Source organism: Canis lupus, chromosome 16 (genome assembly GCF_011100685.1).
Source record: "Canis lupus familiaris isolate Mischka breed German Shepherd chromosome 16, alternate assembly UU_Cfam_GSD_1.0, whole genome shotgun sequence".
Classification (NCBI taxonomy): domain Eukaryota; kingdom Metazoa; phylum Chordata; class Mammalia; order Carnivora; family Canidae; genus Canis; species Canis lupus.
In genome coordinates, this window is record NC_049237.1 from 8328751 (window position 1) to 8352829 (window position 24079).

General features: G+C 47.9%; 2 protein-coding genes across 7 annotated transcripts in view; one reads left to right on the top strand and one right to left on the bottom strand.

The window, feature by feature from the left end:
• Positions 1-401: 401 nt before the first annotated feature.
• RAB19 (RAB19, member RAS oncogene family) lies at positions 402-18758 on the bottom strand. 4 transcript variants are annotated; one of them, XM_038559404.1, is made up of 5 exons: positions 18597-18758; positions 17947-18408; positions 15650-15873; positions 12523-12706; positions 402-1515 (listed from the first exon to the last, which is right to left on the bottom strand). In XM_038559404.1, exons 3-5 carry the CDS (start codon positions 15848-15850, stop codon positions 1247-1249), a joined length of 654 nt encoding a protein of 217 aa, XP_038415332.1. In that variant the 5' UTR covers positions 15851-15873; positions 17947-18408; positions 18597-18758; the 3' UTR covers positions 402-1246. The 4 variants fall into 4 exon arrangements, with proteins under 4 accessions (XP_038415332.1, XP_038415330.1, XP_038415331.1 ...); XM_038559402.1 differs by having other exon boundaries at positions 17930-18408; positions 18597-18757; XM_038559403.1 differs by lacking the exon at positions 18597-18758 and having other exon boundaries at positions 17930-18471.
• A 3514-nt stretch (positions 18759-22272) lies between these two features.
• The window catches only part of SLC37A3 (solute carrier family 37 member 3), a 50985-nt gene continuing 49178 nt past the window's right edge, over positions 22273-24079 (top strand). The window contains exon 1 of one of the 3 annotated variants that reach the window (XM_038559406.1): positions 22273-22403. The gene's annotated coding sequence lies outside the window, so the exon portion shown is untranslated. The remainder of the gene's footprint in view (positions 22404-24079) is intronic. The other 2 variants (XM_038559407.1, XM_038559408.1) reach the window with 2 other exon arrangements.

A 24079-nucleotide genomic window follows, 5' to 3' on the forward strand; every position in this document is an offset into this window, starting at 1 on the left:
GTCTGCTTCTCCCTCTTCCTCTTTGCTCTCTCTCCTGTCTCTCTCTCTCAAATAAATAAATAAATAAATAGAATCTTTAATAAAATAAGATAACATTATAAAATATAATCAATATAAAATTATTGTAAGACTCCTTAAACTTTTTTTTTTGTACTAAGTGTTCAAAATCTGGTGTGTATTTTACACTAAGAGCTCATCTCCAACTTGAATTAGCCGCATTTCAAGTATTCAAGAGCCACACACATGGTTAGTGGCTACCCGTTTTGTGCTGGTCTCAGCCTATCCATAGTACTGAGAGGTGAGTCCACACAGACCTCTCCTGATTCAGAGCCTTTGCTGCGGTTGGACCTGCCCTTGTGGTTCTTATGATTACAAGATGTGCATTAGCAACAACCATCAGGGAACTTTGAAAAAACAATGTTTATTACTCACAGGTTCTGGAGGATACACAGCACACACACAGGCCACACAGTGAGGTCAATACTGGCTTGATATTCATCTCTGAGCCAACTGAATTTCAATTCAGAAGTGAGTTTTTATCCAGCAGATAATCTGGTATTTTTTTATTATTTTTTTAATCTGGTATTTTAGAAAGAAATCGTAGGCATCTCCCACATTCTAGGAGGGTGGTCACATCAGCCCAACTAGGATAAAGAGAGATCCACCTCTGTCTCCATCACATGGCTCTTGACCATTTGGCAAGACGGTATTTATGGTCTTTATGTGAAACGCTTTGCTCCCCAAACAAAAGACCTGAGGTGTGACCATCAGGAAGCAAAAGGTAACAACAGTTAACAGTTTATCACTGCAGGCTTTTTTCCCATCCCTCCTGCCTGAGCTGGAATGTTCTAAACATCCTCTCCCCTCTCTTGATATTCCTCCTTTATTCTTTCCTTCACTACCCTCTTCTTCCAGTGAGAAGCAAAATTCAGTAGAAAATGGTTGAAGGGTTGGGGAGAACAAATGGAAGGATAACGTGGAGCAGACCTGTCTTCCTACCCCTGCTCCCCGAGTCCTAAGTAGAATCAGCAGAATGGAGAGAAACAGTGGTGTTGCTTCACTGAGTCCGCAGGTCTGGCCTCTGGTGTGAATCGAGGCAAACTGCTCCCTATGGGGCGGGAAGGGTTAAGGACCAGCGCCAAGTCTGGGCTTTGGTCTGAGATGTAAGGTGGTGGACAGCAGGATACCCGGCTGCCTTGGGTGTCAGAGGCGGCACCGGTGGGTGCAACCGGCCTCGTGAACATATTCAGCACATGCAGTGGGTCTTCTCCTTCGGGTCCTGGGCCAGGACGACGGGCCTGGAATCCGGGGCCGGGCTGTCCAGGGTGCGCTCCCCAAGTAAGTGCAGGCTGTTGCGGGCGATCAGCTCCCTGGCCATCAGCGTGAAGACCTCGTCTACATTCTTAGACTCCTTGGCAGATGTCTCTAACACAGCAAGGAGGCCGTATTTCTCAGCCAGGGTGCAGGCATCCTCAAACAGGACGTGCCGCTTTTCCCACAGGTCACATTTGTTCCCTGGGAGGGAGAGAGAAGCAAATATTCCACTGAGAAACTGAATCTGGTCTTTGTTTTGTTTTGCTTGTTATATATTTTTTAAGATTTTATTTATTTATTCATGAGAGACACAGAGAGAGAGGGAGAGAGAGAGAGAGAGAGATTGAGACAGGCAGAGGGAGAAGCAGGCCCCACGCAAGGAGCCCAACGCGGGACTCGATCCCCAGACTCTAGGATCACACCCTGGGCCCAAGGGAGGCGCCAAACCGCTGAGCCACTCAGGGATCCCCTGTTTGTTTTTTTTTTTAATGAACTTTTAAAAGAAATATTTTCAGGTGCCTCGGTGGCTCAGTGGGTTGAGCACCTGCCTTCGGCTCAGGGCGTGATCCTGGGGTCCTCCAGAATCAAGTTCTGTATCGGGCTCCCTGCAGGGAGCCTGCTTCTCCCTCTGCCTGTGTCTCTGCCTCTCTCTCTGTGTTTCTCATGAATAAATAAAATATTTTAAAAAATTTTTAAAAAGAAACATTTTCGTTGGGCAATATTCACATATGATTCCATCATAAACAGCAATTGTGGGCAGATTTACTGAAAATGAAACCGCTGGTGGATGGAAACAGAGCTGCTGTCTTAAATCACTATCAAATGATCAAATGTAAAAAAAAAAAAATCAAATGTGATCTTTAGGAGGCGTGAGAAGGGGGTGGGAGGTGTGTGCTTTACTGGCAGAGACAGGTGGAGCCTCCGTGTTGGAAGGAGGGGCCATCATTCCTTCTAGGTCTAACAAGGTAAAGACTGACCCAGAGGGAGTCTCTTGATCTTCTCTCTTCTTCCTTCCAATCTTGTTTCTCTTTCCGCTCTTTTCCTTTTTTTTTTTTTTTTTTTTAATTTTTTTTTATTTATTTATGATAGTCTCACAGAGAGAGAGAGAGGCAGAGACACAGGCAGAGGGAGAAGCAGGCTCCATGCACCGGGAGCCCGATGTGGGACTCGATCCCGGGTCTCCAGGATCGTGCCCTGGGCCAAAGGCAGGCGCCAAACCGCTGCGCCACCCAGGGATCCCTCCGCTCTTTTCCAAACCACAAAGTGTTGGAAACTGTGGTGGGAGGGGGTCTAGCTGAGGAGATGGTGATAAGGACTTGCTGGATTAAAGACATAGAATGGAAAATGCAGGACTTAGCTAACCCTTACATACAATAGGATGCGGACTGTGAGTGTGCAGTTCATGCTGTAACTATTGCTATTCCCCTCAGAGTTATAGAACATTCCAAGTTACCCCAGAGTTCAGTGAGGGGGGCACCTGGGTGGCTCAGCGGTTGAGCATCTGCCTTTAGCCCAGGGCGTGATCCTGGAGTCCCGGGATCGAGTCCCACCTTGGCTCCCTGCATGGAGCCTGCTTCTCCCTCTGCCTGTGTGTCTCCCTCTCTCTGTGTCTCTCATGAATAAATAAATTAAATATTTAAAAAAGAAAGGAAGAGAAAGAAAAGAAAGCTCAGTGAGGGGTTTTGTGAGCCTGGCCCAGGACTGGTTACAGAAGGAAAAGTGACCCATCTCTCTTGCTTTTCCACTTCAACCCCACATTCATCCAGTCATCGGACTTTGATTCCTCTGAGGCAGGAATCTTTTTTTTTTTTTTTTTATTTACTTATGATAGTCACAGAGAGAGAGAGAGGCAGAGACACAGGCAGAGGGAGAAGCAGGCTCCATGCATCGGGAGCCTGATATGGGATTCGATCCCGGGTCTCCAGGATCGCGCCCTGGGCCAAAGGCAGGCGCCAAACCGCTGCGCCACCCAGGGATCCCGAGGCAGGAATCTCAAGGTAAAATTGTTCTCCTACGGGGTCTGTTCCACTAGACATCAGGATTGATTACAAAGCTACAGTAATTAAGACAGGCCAGACTGGTGTTTCTCAACTTGTTTTTTTCCCCTAAAGGAGCCTTTTTAGATCCCTTTTCCCCATAATTAACCCTCCCCACCATGAAAGCCTTTAAAACGTTTAATTTTGAAACAATTACAGACTCACAGGTGTTTGAAGGAGGTGCTTCAGGGAAATCTCAAGTACCGCTCCCCCTACTTCCCCATGGGTAACCTCTTGGGTAACTATAGTCCGACTTCAAAATCAGGAAATGAACATTGGCACATCCCACAAAGCCTCTGCAGATTTCAGCAGTTACACAGTGCACTCCTGCAAAGGAGTGTGTGTGCACATGTGTGTGCACGTGTAAAATCGTGTGTGATTTTATCACATGTGTACATCCCTCCATCCACCACTGCAGCCAAGATACAGAACAGTTCCATCACACAGAGTGCTCCTTCATGCCATTGCTTTGCAACCTCCCATCACTTCTAACCCCCAACCATGAATCCATTCTCCATCACCACAATTTTGTTATTTCAGGAATGTCACAGAGATGGAGTCATACAGGGTGTCACCTTTTGAGATTGTCTTTTTTCACTCAGGGTAATTCCGCTGAGATCCATCCAAGTATGTGTTGGTAATTTATTCCTCTTACTGCAGGGTGATAGTTCGTGGTATGAGTGGACCAGAGTTTAAGTGTCCATCCATTTGAAGAAATGGAGTTGATTCTAGTTTTCAGCAATTATGATAGAGTGGCTATGAACATTTGTATATAGATCTCATGAAAATTTAGTACCAAAAAAAAAAAAAAAGAAAATTTAGTACCGTAGATACACTATATATCTGGTCCTTTGGAGGACACAAGCCGTGGTGGTGTCCAAAGCACTTTTGCCCCACAGGAGAACAAATGAAATAGATCAGCAGAGTAGACTAAAAGTTCAAAAACAAGTTCACAGATACATGCACCTTTTACAGAAAGATGGTATCACAGAGCAGTGGGAAAGGTTGACTTTTTAGTAAATAGCACTGGTGCAATTAGCTCTTTTTTTTTTTTTTTAAGATTTTATTTATTTATTCATGAAAGACACAGGGAGAAAGAGAGGGGCAGAGGAAGAAGCAGGCTCCACGCAGGGAGCCCGACGTGGGACTTGATCCTGGGTCTCCAGGATTAGGCCCTGGGCTGAAGGCAGTGCTAAACCGCTGAGCCACCAGGGCTGCCCGCAATTAGCTCTTAATATGAAAAATTACAAGGATGTGGTCCATACACCCCACCGCACATCAAAATCAGTTCTGAGTAGATTGCAGATCTGAAGGTAAAAGTCACAGTAAATTAAAAGAGAGGGAGGAGGAGGAGGGGGAGAAGGAAGAGGAGAAGGAAGAGAGAGAGGGAAGAAAGGAGAAGAAAGAAGAAAGAAGAAGAAAGAAAGAAAGAAAGAAAGAAAGAAAGAAAGAAAGAAAGAAAGAAAGAAAAGAGAATAAAAAAGAAAAAAGAAAAGAAAAAAGAAAAGAAAAGAAAAAAAAGAAAAGGAAAGAAAAGAAAAGAAAAGAAAAGAAAAGAAAGAAAAGAAAAGAAAGAGGGGCACCTGGGTGGCTCAGTGGTTGAGCACCTGCCTTTGGTTCAGGGCATGATTCCAGGGTCCTGGGATCAAGTCCCGCATCAGCCTCCCTGCATGGAGCCCGCTTCTCCTTCTGCCTGTGTCTCTGCCTCTCTCTCTGTGTTTCTTATGAATAAATAAATAAAATCTTGAAAGAAAGAAGAAGAAAGAAAGAAAGAAAGAAAGAAAGAAAGGAAGAAAGAAAGAAAGAAAAAGAAAGAAGGAAAATTTGCTCCAAAATGCAATATTTAAGAGTATCTTGATGACTTTGATTAGGGGAGAACTTCCTTTTTTTAAAAAAATATTTTATTTATTTATTCATAGAGACACAGAGAGAGAGAGATGCAGAGACACAGGCAGAGGGAGAAGCAGGCTCCATGCAGGGAGCTCGATGTGGGACTCGATCCCAGGTCTCCAGGATCACACCCTGGACTGAAGGCGGCGCTAAACCCGCTGAGCCACCAGGGCTGCCCAGGGGAGAACTTCCTAAATAGGATACAGGAAATAATAATCATTAAGGAAAAGATGGATGTATTGAAATACATTGAAATTGAAAATGTCTATTTAGGGGCACCTGGGTGGCTCAGTTGGTTAAGTGGGCAACTCTTGATTTCAGCTCGAGTCATGGTCTTGGGGTTGTGAGATCAAGCCCCATGTCGGGCTCCATGCTCTGTGTGGAGTGCCTTGTCCTTCTGCTCCTCCTTCTGCTCATGCTCTCTCTCTCAAATAAATAGATAAATAAATAAGTAAAGCTCTCTCTCTCAAATAAACAAACAAACAAATAAATAAAATATTTAAAAATATATATTTATGTAGGGGTGCCTGGCTGGCTTAGTCGGTAAAGTATGTGACTCTTGGTCTCCGGATTGTAAATTTGAGCCCCACGGGATCCCTGGGTGGCTCAGCGGTTGGTTGAGCATCTGCCTTTGGCCCAGGGCATGATCCTGGAGTCCCGGGATCGAGTCCCACATCAGGCTTCCTGCATGGAGCCTGCTTCTCCCTCTGCCTCTCTCTCTGTGTCTTTCTGAATAAATAAATAAAATCTTAAAAAAAAATTTTTGAGCCCCATATTGGGTGAAGAGATTACTTAAAAATTAAAAAAAATTTTTTTAAAGATTTTATTTATTTATTCATGAGAGACACAGAGAGAGAGAGAGAGGCAGAGACACAGGCAGAAGGAGAAGCAGGCTCCATGCAAGGAGCCTGATGTAGGACTTGATCCCGGGTCCCCAGGATCACACCCTGGGCTGCAGGTGGCGCTAAACCGCTTCACCACCGGGGCTGCCCCCCCAAAAAAAATTTTTTTTAAGTAGGCTCTGCGCTCAGTGTGGAGTCCAATGAGAACTTGAACTCACGACCCTGAGATCCAGACCTGAGCTGAGATCAAGAGTTAGACACTTAACTGACTGAGCCAACCATATGCCCTAAAACTAAAATCTCAGAAAACAAATACACCATCAGGAGAGTGACACAGCCACCCACAGGATAAAAAACGTGTTTGTAACACACATTGCTGACAAAGGGCTCAGGCCTTGTTGGTGAGAGTGACCGCAGGGAGCACAGCTAACGGCAGTCTGGCTGCTGCCCTCTGTCCCCGCTGGCCAGTGTGGAGGCCCCAGGCCAGAGGGTGGCTCATGCAGACCCAGGCCACAGGCTGCAGGACTCCGTCCCTCTGTCAGGCCACGTTGGCTCAGGGCCAAAGGAATCTTCCTTCCAACTGTGTTCAGTCTGAGACGCTGCCTGCCTGCTTTTACGGTGGTGGGCTGAAAACTGACTCCCAAAGACTAGGTTCTAATCTCTGGTCTTTGCAGATGTTATGAAGAATCTCAAGATGGGGAGAGAAACCCGGATTAACCAGATGGGCCCCAAATACAGCCACATGGATCCTGATGAGCAGGGTGGGGGGAGACTTTACACACACAGAGGAAGTGAGGTGAAGAAGGACGTGCACGCTGGATGTTGCGGCCACAACAAAGAATGGTGGCAGCCGCCAGAAGCTGGAAGAGGCCAAGAGCAGTCTCCCCTAGTGCCCCCAGAGCCTTGATTTGGGCCTAGAGATTCTGAGTTGATTTCTGGCCTCCAGGATTGAGAGAGAACACCTGCCCACGATTTTAAGCTGCTCTGTTTATGGTATTTATGACAGCAGCCACTGCAAACTGACCCAGGTACACATCTTCAAGACGGCTGCATGCATAGTTACAGCCAGGGAGGCTTAAGCTCTGCTTCTGGAAGGAAGATGTGAGAGCCCCTTGGTGGGGGGAGGGATGTAGGAGTGGGAGTCCCTGAGCTGGGAGTCGGGTCTACCCTGGGCATCCCTCACTTTGAGCTGTGGGTTCTGGGCTTGATTGCCCTCGGTCTGCCTTTTATGACCTGCTCCCCTAACCTGCCCCATCACCACAGCAGGTTAGAGCACTGACTGTCCACTGCCCAGCCTCTCCACAGCTGGGGGCCGCACACCTCAGGACGAGCTGGTCACACGGTGGAAGGGAGAGAAACTGTGTGTTTGCCACTTGCAATCTGAGTCCTCGCTTGCTAAGTGCTGCGTGTTGGGTGCCCAGTGAGATGGCCCTGCCCTGAACGCAGGAGTTCTTCATCTTGTCAAGGAGACAAGACACACACACAGTTCGGTAACTACCAGGGGACCCCTGGGTGGCTCAGCGGTTGGGCATCTGCCTTCAACTCAGGGTGTGATCCTGGAGTCCTGGGATCAAGTCCCCCATCGAGTCCCCCATCGGGCTCCCTGCAGGGAGCCTGCTTCTCCCTCTGCCTGTGTCTCTAACTCTCTCTGTGTCTCTCATGAATAAAGAAATAAAATCTTAAAAAAAATTACTGTACCAGAATTTTCTTTTTTTTTTTTTTAAGATTTATTTATTTATTTATTTATTCAGAGAGAGCAAAAGAGAGGCAGAGACACAGGCAGAGAGAGAAGCAGTCTCCATGCAGGGAGCCCGACGTGGGGCTCAATCCCGGGTCTCCAGGATCACACCCCAGGCTGCAGGCGGCACTAAACCGCTGCACCACCGGGGCTGCCCTGTACCAGAATTTTCTGATCCAAGATAGGCCATGAAATAATATACGTCAAGGACCAGGTGAATAGTAACAGTTGGTAGAAGTACAGGCATATAATCTCTGGTCCACATTTCCTAAATCCTAAAAGCTCAGAAACTCTGGTTTTCTGGTAATTCCTTTGACAGTAAAGTCTGCCTTAAACTGGCATCTGAAGTTTTCATTCACCCTGCTTTGTATGTCCATTCACACGCTTCAGTGCACTGTATAAACACTCATGCATTTGACCTGGGGGGGGGGGGGGTTGGCCCAGACATGCTGAGGGTGTTGTGTAACATAGAACGCCTATATCTTAGGCATAGAGAGCTTTTGCTGAGAGACTGTGGACCTGGAAATACAAGAGCAGTTTAAGGGGAAGGTCTGCCTGAAGTCCTAAGGGGTCACACAGCAGGTGCCCAGGGAAGTTAGGAGAACACCCTGTATAGCCTATAACAGGAAGCTGGCTCCTGAACACCTCACTCTGATGGAGAGTACCAAGAGCCAGGAGGTCACAAACAGCAGAAGGGATGAGAAAAGGGTAAGAGCCAGCCTCCTCTGGGAGGAAAGCAGGGAGGGCACTTGTCTGTTGTGCGCAGGAATTTGTATGCTCTCTTGAGGGCAATGGGGGCCACCGCGGATTTGAAACAGAGGGACCCTAAGTGGGGGGGGAGGGGGCTGATCTTCCTGTAAATGGCCGGAGAGGAGGAGCAGTAGAAATCAGTGCCCAAGCCTCTCTCTGACATTTGTGTAAATGTCTGTGAGGGGCTGCAGTAAACTTGTGAGAGAGAGAGTACCCTTGTGTAAAGAAATAGAGTAAGGGGGCGAGGACACTTCTGTGAGGGAGCAGCACAGCTGACTTTTCTAGACTAAGGGGAGGAGGCCACGGAGAGAAAACAGGAGGACCCAATATGTCAGCCCTTGGGATTGGGCACATGATAAACTGACACATCCTGATCATCTTTGGGGGGATTTCTAGGACCAGTGACAAAGTGAGGCAGAGGTGGTTGTGAGGAGCCACAGACCTGGCTATGAAACCACCATAGCTGTGAGCTTCCGGGAAATCCTGCAACATCCCTCCTGTCCCCATCTGTGTCTGTGGCAGAGGAACTAGTAGTTCAGGAGGGCGCTGGGGGGAGTCAGCAAGGGAGGCCCAGCACCTTGGAGAAAGGGTGTTGTCTTCCAAAGAGAGCTGAGAAGGGAGGGGGCCTGGGGGCCAGCAGCTTCCAGGCCTGGAGGAAGGACTACTTCATTGTGAGAAGCACGGGAATTTAATGGAAAAGAGATCCAGTCCCCCTTCCTGGGAAAACCCCAAGTGTGATTAGTGAGATGCACATTTTTCACCCTTGGGTGCCTCTTCTCTGGGAGCTACGCCTCGTGGGCTGTGGGCCTCGGAGCCCCTCTGGCCAGCACAGAGGAGCTTCACCTGCTCCGCCAGGAAATAACGGCTTCCCCTCACTGGGATCTTAGCACCGCGCTAAGTGCTTCCTGTAGCTACCAACCCAACAACACACCTGCAGCAGGTATCAGTTTAGTAGAGGAGGAAGTGGAAATTTAGAGAGAGTAATGAGTCCAAGTGCAGAGGAGAAGGGCAGAGAGGGAGAGCGAAACCCAAACCTGACTCCAAAGTCCAGTTACATGCAGTGACTCAGGAGAGGGCTCAGAATTGCACCTGGAGCCGGCTGTTTTGTGTCACTTGTCATCAGCATCTTCCTAGCAACCTTCCTGGTCCTCACACCCCATGGCTGGGGCCCTGCTCCTCAGGAAGCAGCTATCCTTTTTTTTTTTTTTTTTTTTTTTTTTTTTTTTTTTTTTTTTTGGAAGCAGCTATCCTGAAGGATGCAGGACCCCTCGGTGAGCATCCTCCTTCGCGCTTCCCAGAAGTGGTTGATGGGGAAGAAATATGGGTCTTTACAGGGTCAGTGTTTATTTCTCTAACTCTGAACTCTGCTTGTAGAAGCATCCTTTATACCAGAAGTCAAATTATGAAAGTTTCTGATTCCAGGGGCAGCCCGGGTGGCTCAGCGGTTTGGTGCTGCCTTCGGCCCAGGGAGTGATCCTGGAGTCCCAGGATCGAGTCCCATGTCAGGCTACCTGCATGGAGTCTGCTTCTCTCTCTGCCTGTGTCTCTGCCTCTCTGTGTGTCTCTCGTGAATAAATAAATAAAAAAAAAAAAAAAAAAAAAGAAAGTTTCTGATCCCAAAGGGAGTCTTGGGGTGAGAAGCTACAGGAGAGAGGCACCTCACTCCTCCCAGAGAGATAAGGTGCCCTCCATGGGGGAAGCCTCGCTAATCCCTCTTCCCTGGTGTCTGCCACGTGGGACAAGCCCCTCTGAGAAAAGGAGGGGACCCAGAGGGAGGGGCATCTACTTGGGCAACAGACTATGGTATCTGGAGGTTTTGATCTGATGCAGCAGGAAGGAGGCAGCCACTCTAGGCTCTTGGAATGACTTTGTTTCTCAAGCTAGGAGGAGCAGCATGAGTTCCAAGGCAGCATTCCCTTCAAGTCTGTGCATAGGACAGGGGCCGAACTATGAAGCAAAACGTCCTTTCTGGAATCCTGATAGTAATAATGAATGGGCTAGATGTGCCAGTAATAATGAATGGGCTATACACGCCAGTGACTTCTAGGGCCCCACCCGAGTCCAGGCTTCGCATCCCGTGACTGATTCTCCACTGGGGCCCAGCTGCTTGGTCTCAGGTAGGCACCTTGCCCCAGGCCCGCCCATCCTTGGTTAGGCCAGCAGCCTGGGTCATGCTTTGCCATGAAAAGAAGGAACGGGGGCAGTGGGATTCCCTTTCTGAGGAATGTGAAGCAAGCGGATACTGAGAGAATGAGGTTTGTGGCCAGAGTGAGGGGGGGATGATGTCAGAAACTCCATGAGTGAGGATTCCAGGGTAAATGGGGGCAGCCCCCACTACTCCTGCAGTGAGAAACAGCTCTGAGGGAGGGAAAACAGGTACACAATACAGTGCAAGGAGGCTGATTCCCAGGGCTCAGGTCCTGAGAGGAGGATGCTTGTCAGAGGGGGGGCTGGCTCCACTGGCTCCTGCTCTGGCTGGGGCTCAACCTCTGGCTTCTCCTGGGTCCTAGGAAGTCGCCCCCTCACCATAAGCCCTGAATTCTTTGGAACAGAGATGAGTCAGATCCTCAAACAAACTTCCTAGAACAAATCCTATAGTTTAGTAAGAATTTACCTGGTTCCAGGCACTGCTAAGCAATTTATGTACAGTATCTCATTACATATTTACAACCCACTAAGTATTAGTCACATCTTATAGATCAGGAACTAAGGCTCAGAGGGTTGCCGGCCGCAGAGCTAGGCCATGCTCGTCAGAGGATGAATAAGCCATTAAACACCATACGTTTAGCTCTTTGTCAGTCTCACAGCCAGCTGTCTAGGCTGGTGCTATGCAAACTTCCATTTGCCTATGAATCTCTTTTCCTCTTAAAATGAAGCTTCTGATTTACTAAGCCTGGGATGGGGCCTGAGAGCTTGCACTTTTTAACAAACCTCAGCTGGTAACTGCTGGTTCGTGGGCCACACTCTGAGTAGCAAGGGCCTAAACGATCATGTCAAAATTTAGCAGCCACTTGGTTAATAGCCGTGTGGACAGGAGGAAGGAAAAGGCAGCTCCGTTTGCAAAACTGAAACTACAGAGAAGGGATGGAAACCTTACACTGTCTGAATGTTCAATAGGACGGCTCACGTCTTAAGCTGGCAGTTTCCTTGGTGCGGTTGAAGTTGCTGCTAATTTTGATGGTGGTTTGTCGTTAAGATTGGCTTAGGGGTGACGGGCACTGAGGGGGGCAGTTGATGGGATGAGCACTGGGTGTTATTCTGTATGTTGGCAAATTGAACACCAATAAAAAATAAACTTACTACAAAAAAAAAAAAAGATTGGCTTAGGGGGCAGCCCTTGCGGCGCAGCGGTTTAACGCCACCTGCAGCCTAGGGCGTGATCTTGGAGACCCTGAATCGAGTCCCACATTTGTCTCCCCGCAGGGAGCCTGCTTCTCCCTCTGCCTGTGTCTCTGCCTCTCTCTGTGTGTGTCTCTCATGAATAAATAAATAAAATCTTTTAAAAAAATTGGCTTAGGGTCCTAGCAGGTGTAGGGAGTCATTCACGGATAGTCAGTCACCCGCCTCGGAGTGGCTCCCTTGGGGATTTGAAGCCCATCTGATACTGTAAGCCTCAGACTGCAGGGTATTTCCCGTGTGGTCTACACACGTTTGCATCAAATCAGTTGGGGATGTCTTCATAGAGAAGCCCGGACCCCATCCCAGGTGTCCGGGAGGAGACACTCTAGGGTGGGCCTTGGAATCTGTATTATCAACAAGTTCGCATCCCTTCCCACCACCCCCCATTCTCAAGTGGATCTGATGGGAATTCTAAGCCAAACGCTTTCCGAGGTCCCGTCCACCGCCTGCACGTTTAGGATTCCCCGTTCCCTTGCCGTCAGAAGCATATAAAAGCTGAGCATCAGCAGAGGGGGACAGGACAGAAAAGCTAAATGCTTCGAAAAGGCCATACCAATCAGCATAATGACCAAGTTTGCCGCTCCGTATTTTTCTATCTCGTGGATCCAGTGAGGAACAGACTCGAAGGTGGACCGTCGGGTGAGGTCGTAGGCGATGATGGCCGCGTGGGCACTGCGGTAGTAGCTTTGAGTGATGGTCCGGAAGCGCTCCTGACCTGCGGTGTCCCACACTTGCATCTGCAAAAGGGCAGGAAAGGGGGTTCGCATCAGGAGTTCCCAGGCCTGCCTGCCGGGAGCTTGCTCACCTAAGCTGTCTGGAAACAGCAGGTTCCTGGGTCTCACTTCGAGATAACCCCAATTCAGTAGGTCTGGAGTGGGGCCCAGGGATCCGTGTTTCCGTGTGGTCCTCAGGATGATTTGGGTGTGCTTTCAGGTTTGGAGCCACCATCTAAGGGATGCTTTAGTTGGAGAGGTGTATCCAATGTCTTGGGTCTGCTGTTATATATATATGTATTTTTTCTTTTTTTAAGATTTTATTGATTTATTCATGAGAGAAACACAGAGAGAGGCAGAGACACAGGCAGAGAGAGAAGCAGGCTCCCTGCGGGGAGCCTGATGTGGGACTCGATCCCAGGACCTCAGGATCAGGCCCTGAGCCAAAGGTAGACGTTCAACCACTGAGCCACCCAGGCATCCCTTTATTTTTTATTTTCATTTTTTAAAGATTTTATTTATTTATGAGTCTGGTGTTCTTGATCTTGTTTTTTAACCTCCAACATCCCTTTGTCTAGATATTGGGATTTACCTTTGAACCTGCTCAAGGTGCTGGTGCTGGCTGAACTGTTCTGATTTTAAAGGACCACTCAGGGATCCCTAGGTGGCTCAGCGGTTGAGCACCTGCCTTCAGCCCAGGGCATGATCCTGGAGTCCTGGGATCGAGTCCCACGTCAGGCTCCCTGCATGGAGCCTGCTTCTCCCTCTGCCTGTATCTCTGCCTCTCTCTATGTTTATCATGAATGGATAAATAAAATCTTAAAAAAAAAAAAAAAGAAAAAAAAAAAAAGGACCACTCAGCTGTTTATGTCTAGGAGTGTCTTTTTATTTTTTTTTTTTTAGGAGTGTCTTTAATAGTAATCCCTTCTCTCTCTCTCTCTCTTCTTTTTTTAAAGATTTTATTTATTTATTCACGAGACACACACACACACACACACACACACACACACACAGAGAGAGAGGCAGAGACACAGGCAGAGGGAGAAGCAGGCTCCATGCACCGGGAGCCCAACGTGGGATTCGATCCCGGGTCTCCAGGATCATGCCCTGGGCTGAAGGCAGGTGCTCAACCACTGAGCCACCCAGGGATCCCAAGTAATGCCTTTTCAATGGCCATCCCACGGGGGCATCCGTTTGTACACCCTCCCACTATATCTGAGGGTACCTGTTTGTTCACTGTCTCACACTGTTTATAAAATGTACTCATTAATAATTGATTAGTTCATCAAGTAAGTTCTGCACCCATTGTGGGGCTTGAACTCATGATCCTGAAATCATGAGTTGCATGCTCCACTGACTGAGCCAGCCAGGCGCCCCTATACAACGTATTTTTTATTTTTTTATTTATTTTTATTTATTTAAAAAAATTTTTAAAGGTATTTATTTATTTATGATAGTCACAGAGAGAGAGAGGCAGAGACACAGGCAGAGGGAGAAGCAGGCTCCATGCACCGGGAGCCTGATGTGGGATTTGATCCCGGGTCTCCAGGATCGCGCCCTGGGCCAAAGGCAGGCGCCAAAGCGCTGTGCCATCCAGGGATCCCACAACGTATTTTTTAAAGAAAGATTGTAAACGTACCCCAAACTAGAGAGAATAAAACAAGGAACCCTCATATATTCATCACCCAGACTCAGTAATTATCAAGATTCCAGCACTCTTGCTTCATCCAGCCTCTTGTGTTTTCTTTGAGGTGTTATTTTAAAGTGAATCCCAGGCTTTATGTCACTTCCTTTGTGTCAAAAGTGCACATTTTCGTACATAAGCACAATGCCACCATCACTGCTAATCAGCTATTCAATAACTTCCTGGTATCATCTAATATGTTAAAATTGTCCTAATTACCTCCAAAATGTCTTTTTACTGTTGTTTTTACTTAGTCAAGATCTGAAGCAAGATTGTGTTTTACATTTTCACCAACACTTTCTGATCTTTTCTAATCAAATAGGTAAAAGTCTCTCACTGTTATTCAAATTTGCACTTTTAAAATTATGAGTAAGGATGGGCACCTTTACAACTTGACATAAATTTCTGAGCTAGTTCTATCGAACTTACTATGAAATAGCAATTTCGTACAATCTGTAGATTGCCTACTTTTTGTGTTTGGTTGTTATTCTTAGATATCTATTGTGGCTCTTTCACATTAAAGAAATAAGCCTTTTGTCAGTTCCATATTTGCAAATATTTTTCTCCAGTTTGTCATTTTTTAAAATTTTGTTTACAGTATTCTTGTGAATGTAGAAATATGACCTTTATAACATTATATAGAGATATATAAATTTGGCCTTTAGATAGTTGTGATTTTCCTTCATGGCATCTGAGTTCTTGTCTTAAAAGGCTGATTTCCTGGGGCACCTGGGTGACTCAGTTAAGTGTCTGATTTCAGCTTGGGTCATGATCTCAGGGTCCTGGGATCGGCCCTGCATTGGGCACCACTCTCATCAGGGAGTCTGCTTGTCCCTCTCCCTCTCTGCGCCCCCAACCCCTGCTTGTGCTCTCTCTCTCTTTCAAATAAATAAATAAAATCTTTTTTTAAAAAGGGTAATTTCTCCATTCCACAATGATAAAGATAAATATTCCAATGATTATTTTTTCTGGTATTCTTATGCTTTCATCTTTTATATTTAAATCCTTTATTCCCCAGGGATGTGTTTTGATGTTAAGAACTCTAGCTAAGGGGCACCTGGGTGACTCGGTTGGGCATCTGCCTTCGACTCAGGTCATGATCCCGGGGTCCTGGGATGGAGTCCTACATAAGGCTCCTTGCCCAGTGGGGAGTCTACTTCTCCCTCTGGCCCTCCCCCTGCTTATGCTCTCTCTCAAATAAATATATAAAATCTTAAAAAAATAAAACAACAACCCAAGCACTCTAGCCAAGAGAAGAGGAACCAACCCTGTGCTTTTCTGACCTTTACTTTCTTGCCATCAATCTCAAGGGAGCGCACAGTGAAGTCCACCCCAATCGTGTTCTGCTGTGTCTCTGTGTAGACCCCAGATTTGAAATGCTGAACCACACACGTCTTCCCCACGTTGGAGTCCCCAATGAGGATAATCTTGAACAAATAGTCAAAATTCTCATCTGCTGCTCTGGATGAGCTGGAGAATTGCATGGCTCCTGCCACCTAGAACAGACCTAGGAAGAAAAAAAGAAATCCAGCATCTCTTTAGTGAATGAGGCACTGTTCTAGGCACTCGGGATGTAGGACAGGATGAGGGAAAGGGAGGTTATTCCTTCAGAGGACTTGCATTCTTGTGGGAGAAAGACACTAATTACTGGCCAGGTGCGAGGGAACCTCCCCCACAGGCACACACCTGCCTACATGAGTTGGCATTCCTTTGAAATGAAGAGTTTAACTGCCATTCTCTGTTGGGCCCAGGACACAAGCAACACTATTGGATGACAGCATTCACTAAAATCTTAGTCACTGAGGCCAAGAGATCCCCCATGTTCTATCAAGTGCCCAGAACCAGAGGATGGCAGAGGCGAGCCTCCGGGCATTCATCAGCTGGAGGTCATGCCTAGGTGTCATCCTGTCTCCGCTTCACACAGGGAGGAAACCACCCCCCCCAACTGTGGAAGACAGAACGTCCAGGCAACCAACAACAAGGACCGACAAGATTTGACAGAGAAGTCAGTTTGGGGAAGAGTGACGTGGCCTTTTTCTTCTGGTTTTCTTGACCAGGAAGTTAGGATTTGGAGAATATTTAAGATGAAAACTATGTGGAGCACCTGGCTGGCTCAGTCCGTAGAGCATGTGACTCTTGATCTCATGGTCGTGAGTTCTTCAAGCCCCGTGTTGGCTGTAGAAATTACTTAAAAATAAATACGCTTAAAAAAACCAACCCAGGGATCCCTGGGTGGCGCAGTGGTTTGGCGCCTGCCTTTGGCCCAGGGCGCGATCCTGGAGACCCGGGATCGAATCCACATCGGGCTCCCGGTGCATGGAGCCTGCTTCTCCCTCTGCCTGTGTCTCTGCCTCTCTCTCTCTCTCTGTGACTATCATAAATAAATAAAAATTAAAAAAAAAAACAACCCAAAATGAAAACTATGGTTTTCAAGTGTTTTTTGACATATTTTACTATAGGCTGGGAAATAACGTGTCTAAAGATAGTGTTTTCCAAACTAACTGGTTATGTCAGAACCAACTAGAGGAGATAATTAGAAAGATACATTCCTAGAGCCTATCCCAGATCTACTAAACATATTTAAAGACACACACAGACACGCACACACGCACTCACGCACCACACACACACAGGCACATGCTCCGTGGGTGATTCTGATGACCCTCTGGGTTTGGGGAACAGTGATCAACACAATCTCTTGAAACTTCATTCCCACCTCAGCATTTCTGCTTAAATATCCACCTGTGCTTTGATATCTTTGATTACAAGGAATTCAGTCTCCTGAAAAAAAAATCCATTTGGCATGTCCAACTCTAACTTACATGGGGTTGAACTCTATCTCCCTGGGGTTTCCATCTGTTGCCCCTCGTGCTGTGCCAGCACTTGGCAGATTCCTATTCCACATGACAGCCCATCAGATATTTGAGGCAGCAAGCATATCCGCTCAAGGCAAATATCCCTGGGCCTTTCAACTGTTCTTCACATGATGTTGTGTTGGGTCTCCTCATCCAATGTTTCATAAAAATACATGGAAACTTATCCCTTTGATGATTAAATTTGACATGCTTCACATTGCTCCTGCCTTATGACACCCTTCCCCATTTCTTCCAGTTTCATTTTTTGGTCTTCTCTAAAGTCAGGAAAGGACAAATCTGCATCATCACACAATTTTAAAAAGCACCCAGATTCATAACCGTGTATGAAAACCCTGAGCTTTAAATGGATGAAGAAGTATCCCATACCTCTCTTGGACGCCTCTGAAGTCACCTATGGCAAATGACCCAGCAGACAAAAGACACAACGAAACCACTCTTTCCCTTCTGGCTTTTCAAATAAAGGCCATTCCACTTCCGGTGTCATATCACTGTAACTTGAGCAAGAATCTTCCTTCCACATTCCCCCTCCCCCAAGTAAGTTCTCAGGCTCAGGGTTTGGACAAAAGCCCCTGCTACCTTGGCCTCTGCCCCCCCCCCCCCCCACCAGAGAAATGAGCAGTGCCCACCGCAGGTGCCCTCCATCCCGCATCCCGTAGCTTTCACCTTCCTGGTTCACCTGTTGCTTACCTGGCTCGCTCTCTCACCTCTGCTCGCAGGTAATGTTTACTTTATGCTCCTAGTTTTTTCCCTTTCCGTCCTCCGTGTGCCTTTCCTCCTCCCGCCTCACCGGGGCCGCGGTGGAAGCTGTCGCTGGGTCCCCAGGTGTCGGGGGTTGGCGACCTGAGAAAGTGAAAGGAAAGCGCGAGCCCGGGGCGCAGCACAGGTGAGGCGCTGGCCAGCACTCCCCACGCAGCCAGCCTTCCCGCCCCGCGATCGCCACCCAGCAAAGCCGAAGGAACAGGACTAGCCGCCTAGCTCCCCCTTCCTTCTCTCTACTCCCCTTCTTATTTGCATCCTTTGCCCCCAGTTTTTCCTGGGGTCCCTCGTTTGGCTGGGGGTGGGGGAGGCGGCTAGCTGAGAGGGCGGCAAGGTCAAGGAGGTTACAGATCTGGGTCTTGAGTCATTCCATTGTTTCGTGGACTTGAAAAACTCTCTTTGAAGAGCCACTGAGAGAAGGGAGGAGATCCAAGAGAAGATGAAAAACCAAAAACCAAAAACCAAAAACCAAAAAACAAAACAAAACCCCCAAACAATTCTGAACTTGCACAAAAAGAGAGAGCTGGAAAACATTCCTGTTTCCCTCCCTCAAAAAAGTCTACCGCAGAACAAAGGTTAATTTTTAGGTCTGGAAAACCTTGAGTTTATCAGTCTCCTGTTGGCAGCAGAAGCAGAAGGCTGAGGTGAGTTTTCCTTAAGTTTTGCTCTCGCAGAATCTGGAAGAATCACCACTTGTCAGATCTCAGGTACTAGATTTTCTCCGAAATGTAGGATGTAAGTGTAGGCAGTTACGCTACAATGTGCGAAATGGAAATACCAGACTGATAAAATGTTTAGATGGGTATGATGTTTTCAAACTGTGAGCTGAGACCTATTAAGGAATCATGAAATCAATTTTTGTGGGTGGCAAATTTTTTTAAGACAGTTCCATGCTTAACGTGGGCCTCTAACTCACAACCCTGAAACTGAGAGTCGGTTGGCAATACCGACTGAGACAACCAGGTGCCCCTGCAACCAGCATTTTTACAGAAGAAAGTGGGACAAAATTCCAGAGTATATCTCATGCAGTTGAGGCTAAGTACTGTTTTGTATAATGGTTGGGTCAGTTGTATCCATGCATGAATGTACGCAGGTGATGTAAAATGTATCTCTTACATTTTGGGTTGAGGTCTAGAAAGATTGAGAAGCACTGAAATCGAGGAGGATTTATTCACTCTCCAAGAGCATTTCTTTCTAGGATTCCTTCAGAAAACCTTTAAATTATAACTTCTCTTACCCATATTCCATTTATGCATCACTCTTTAGTGCAAAAATGCAATTACTCTTTTTGAGTAATAAGCCCAATGCTGGCAGGTAGAGCAAGAAAAGAAAAGGCACTGCCAAATGCTGCTCCTGCACATTGTCATTCAGGAAGCCACAGTCATCTGTCTGTGAATTGAAAATGAAATATGGGGCAAGATCCCCCACCCGGTATGGGCAGGAGGCAGGAAATAAAACCTGGTGGATGTTAATGTCAGTGAGGCTAGGTGTCAAAATGGTTTCTTCTTCTGGTAATGGTTACTGGGGAATTAAAAAAAAAGTCAACTGACTCAGCCCTGGTGCTTAGAGAACGTCTAGAAGTAGAAGTCAAATAGTACAATGTCTAGGGACACCTGGGTGGCTCAGCGGTTGAGTGTCCTGCTTCTGGCTCAGGGTGTGATCCCGGGGTCCAGGGATCAAGTCCCACATCGGGCTCCCCGCATGGAGCCTGTTTCTCCCTCTGCCTGTGTCTGGCCTCTCTCTCTCTCTGTGTCTCTCATGAATAAATGAATCACATCTTTTTTTTTTTTTTTATCAATTACATCTTTAAAAAAAATACAATGTCTAGATGGTTATGGAAGTTAGGGAGAGAGAGATTCTCCTTCCCCCGTTCTGACCTTTTCCACCGGACCCTCTCCACCAACACGACTATGAGTGCAAAGAGCATGGCCTGGGCTTCCTGACCTGGGTGGTAGTGACACAGGTTGTGTACTTATTTTATTCACACCCACTCCACACATCCATACACACATATATGTACATGCACACACATATGTTTTACAATATGGACACTTTACACAGTATGTCCTTTTTTTTAGAGAGAGAGAGAGTGTGAGAGAGCAGTGGGGGGTGGGGAGGGGTGGAGGGAGAGGGAGAGAATCTTAAGCAGAGCCCGTGCTGAGTGCAGAGCCCGACTTGGACTCAATCTCATGATCCTGAGATCATGACCTGAGTCCAAATCAGGAGTTGGATGCTCAACTGACTAAGTCACCCAGGTGTCTTCAGTTTAGCCATTTTTAAGGGTTCTGTTTAAAGGCATTAAATATATCCACATTGTTGTGCAATCATCACTCCTATCCATCTCCAGAACTTTTACAGCATTCCCAACTGAAACTCTACCCAGTAAACAATAACTCCCATTTGTCCTCCCATTTCTCTTCCCTCTCAGCCTCTGGTAACCATGATCCTACTCTCTCTCCCTATGAATTTGATCCAGGTATTTCAGGTACTTCATGTAAATGGAATCATACAATATTTATCCTTTTGCGACTGGCTTATTTCATTTAGCATAATGCCCTTGAGGTTCCTCTATGTTGTAGCATGTGCCAGAATTTCATTCCTTTTGAGACGCCTGGTGGCTCAGTGGTTGAGCGTCTGCCTTCTGTTCAGGGTGTGATCCCGGGTCTGGGGATCGAGTCCTGTATCCGGCTCCCTGCGAGGAGCCCGTTTCTCCCTCTCCCTCTGCCTCTGTCTCTGCCTCTTTCTGTGTGTCTCTCATGAATAAATAAATAAATAAAATCCAAAAAAATTTCATTCTTTTTAAAGGCTGAATAATATTCTACTATATATTATATTATGTAATAATATATTTATTGATGTATCAACACCCAACCTCAAGATCAAGAGTTGCACATTCCAGCAACTGAGCCAGCCAGGGGCCCCCTCCACATATTTATATATATGTATACACACACACACACACACACAGAGGCAGAGACACAGGCAGAGGGAGAAGCAGGTTCCATGCACGGAGCCAGATGTGGGACTTGATCCTGGGACCCCAGGATTACACCCTGAGCCAAAGGCAGACGCTGAAACCTCTGAGCCACCCAGGCATCCCATAAGCATCACATTCTACTTTAATGCCTATCTAATAGTAAAACTCTTCCCTTTCCCTGCTGTCTTTATAGAGAGATTTTCTGGGTTGGGAGATTTTAAAACAAATTCTGTTTCCCCAACAAGTTGAAAGAGGGCCCAAGAGGGCAGCAGACTCTACTTGCAAGTCCCGTGTCTTAAGGCCTTTAATTTTCCGAGAGGCTGTCAGGATCTTAACATTCATCTATTTGGGTGGGTGGAGTGGAGGGCAGAATGGTGAATGATGGTGGCAGATTACTGGCCCGGCCTGCATGGGCCACGTCATTTAATTAACTTAAACAAAAATGTAAAGCATAACCAGGTGTTATGCTATATGTTGGCAGATTAAACTCCAATAAAAAAAGTATCTAGGGATCCCTGGTGGGTGGCGCAGCGGTTTGGCGCCTGCCTTTGGCCCAGGGCGCGATCCTGGAGACCCGGGATCGAATCCCACGTCGGGCTCCCGGTGCATGGAGCCTGCTTCTCCCTCTGCCTATGTCTCTGCCTCTCTCTCTCTCTCTCTCTGTGTGACTATCATAAAAAAAAAAAAAATATCTATTACTTTTATGGAGGTATGTAATACAAAACACACAACAAAAAAAGCAGTAGAAATAAATATATTCTTTGGGGAAGCAGCATGTTACTTTTGTGATCATGGTATCTCCCCTGCCAGGTAAGTATAGCATGTTACTTTTTACAAGAAAGCAGAGGGCAGCCCTGGTGGCTTAGCCGTTTAGCGCTGCCTTCAGCCCAGCGCTGGAGACCCGGGATCGAGTCCCACGTCGGGCTCCCTGCGTGGAGCCTGCTTCTCCCTCTGCCTGTCTCTCTCTCTGTGTCTTAAATAAATTAAAAAAAAAAATAAAATAAAAGGTGGGTTATCTGTTTAAAAAAAAGAAAGAGCAGAATTAAGCTTTTCTGAAAAAAAGATGACCTGTACAGCACTTCTCAAATTGTATTTTCTCTCTCTCTCACTGCTTTTTTCCAGCTTACACCCCTGGCTATCGCCTCCTCCTCCAGCCCAGCAGCCGGGTTCACCGAGGCCTCGCCCCTCCCTCTCCCTCCCACCTTCGTCTCCCTCCACCGCCCCGTGCCGCCCCCTGCGGCCCGCAGGTGATGCCGCGGTCGGACTACAACTCCCAGCATGCTCCGGGGACGGGCGGGTCACGTGAGCGTCCGGAAACCGCGGCCGCGGAGCCGCGGGTGAGGTGGCGGCGCCGGCGAGGGGCTGCGGGCAGCGGAGCCGAGCGGGCCGGACGGTGGGCTGCAGCGAGGCGATTGCGGCGGGTCCCGGGTGCGCGAGCCGCGGCGCGCGGGGTGCGGCCGACAGGGGGCCGGAGCCGGGCTGGGGGCGACGTGTGGGGGCGCCGCCCGCGAGCGCGGTCGGGGGGGCGGGGGGCTCCCCGGGGACGGGAGGGCGGCGCGGGGACGCGGCGGGGGCGGCGGGCGGGCGGGCGCTCGCTCCCCTCCGGCCGGGCTCCCTCCCGCCGCGCGGGGCCGGGTGTGCGGGGCCGGGTGTGCGGGGCCGGGCGGGGCCGGGCGGGGCCGGCGGGGACCGCGGGCCCTGGGGCGGGCGTGGGGGGCGGGGGTCGGGGCCGGGCCGCGAGGGCTCCTGCCCGGGAGTGGGAAGGACGGCCTTTGGGAAAGATGCTCTGAGGCCAGAGAGGGAGAGGCGTCGTGATGGAGTAAGTGGGGTTGTGTTCTGGCAACGTATTCGTCACTCCCTCGGTATTCTTTTTCTTTCTTTTTTTTTTTTTTTTTTTAAGATTTCATTTATTCATGAAAGACAGAGAGAGAGAGAGAGAGAGAGAGGGGCAGAGACGCAGGCAGAGGGAGAAGCAGGCTCCCTGCGGGCAGCTCGATGCGGGACTTGATCCCGGGTCTCCAGGATCACGCCCTGGGGCAAAGGCAGGCGCCCACCCGCTGGGCCACCCGGGCATCCCTCCTTCCCTCCCTCGGTATTCTTATTTGCCGAATGTCCTCCCGCTGCTCACTCTCCCTTTTGGCGGGGGGTGGGGTGGGGTGGGGTTGGTGGGGTGAGTGGGGGTAATGGGAATGTGTCCACAGGGGTTTTGGTGTTTCCTGAAACGTAAGATTGTAGGTGATCACATAGTAATTTATTACCGAGTGTTTTTATAGGGAGAAGAGTATGTTCCTGGAGTGAGCGAAAACTGAATCAGGACTGCCAGCTTTCTTCAGTGTCTCGCTGCTGATTTATTTCTTTGCCATTGTTAGGTGTTTACTGTGTGCCAGGCTCTGTACTCGAACGCTCAAAAATGATCTCATTTAATTCTTTTTTTTTTTTTGTAAAGATTTTATTTATTCATTCATGACAGACACACACACACAGAGAGAGAGAGAGAAAGAGACAGAGACACAGGCAGAAGGAGAAGCAGGCTTCATGCAGGGAGCCGGATGGGGAACTCCATCCCGGGACTCTAGGATCACGACCTGGGCTGAAGGCAGATGCTAAACCGTTAAGCCACCCAGGGATCCCCTCATTTAATTCTTAAATGAGAGAATCGAGGCTCAGAGACTTTAAGCTGAGAGTCTGTGGTTCCAACTCGAACTTTAATGCCTTTTTGTGGCCCACATTTGGTTTCACATAACATCATTTTTCTGTTAATCTTTGTTTTTTTGAATTTTATTTATTGGGGTGCTTGGGTGGCTCAGTTGGTGAAGCATCTGCCTTTGGCTCAGGATGTGATCTCAGAGGCTTGGGAACAAGCCCCACGTCGGGCTCTCTGCTTGGCCAAGAGCATGCTTCTCCTTCTCCTTCTGTCTACTACTCTGAGAGATAATAAAATCTTAAAAAGAAACACAGATTTTATTTATTTATTTGAGAGAGAGAGAGCGTGCACACACAAGCAGAGGGAAGGGTAATGAGAGGGGGAGCAGCAGACTCTGCTGAGCAGGGAACCAGACTGGGAGAGGGGAGAGGGAACTTGATCCCACGACCCCAAAATCATG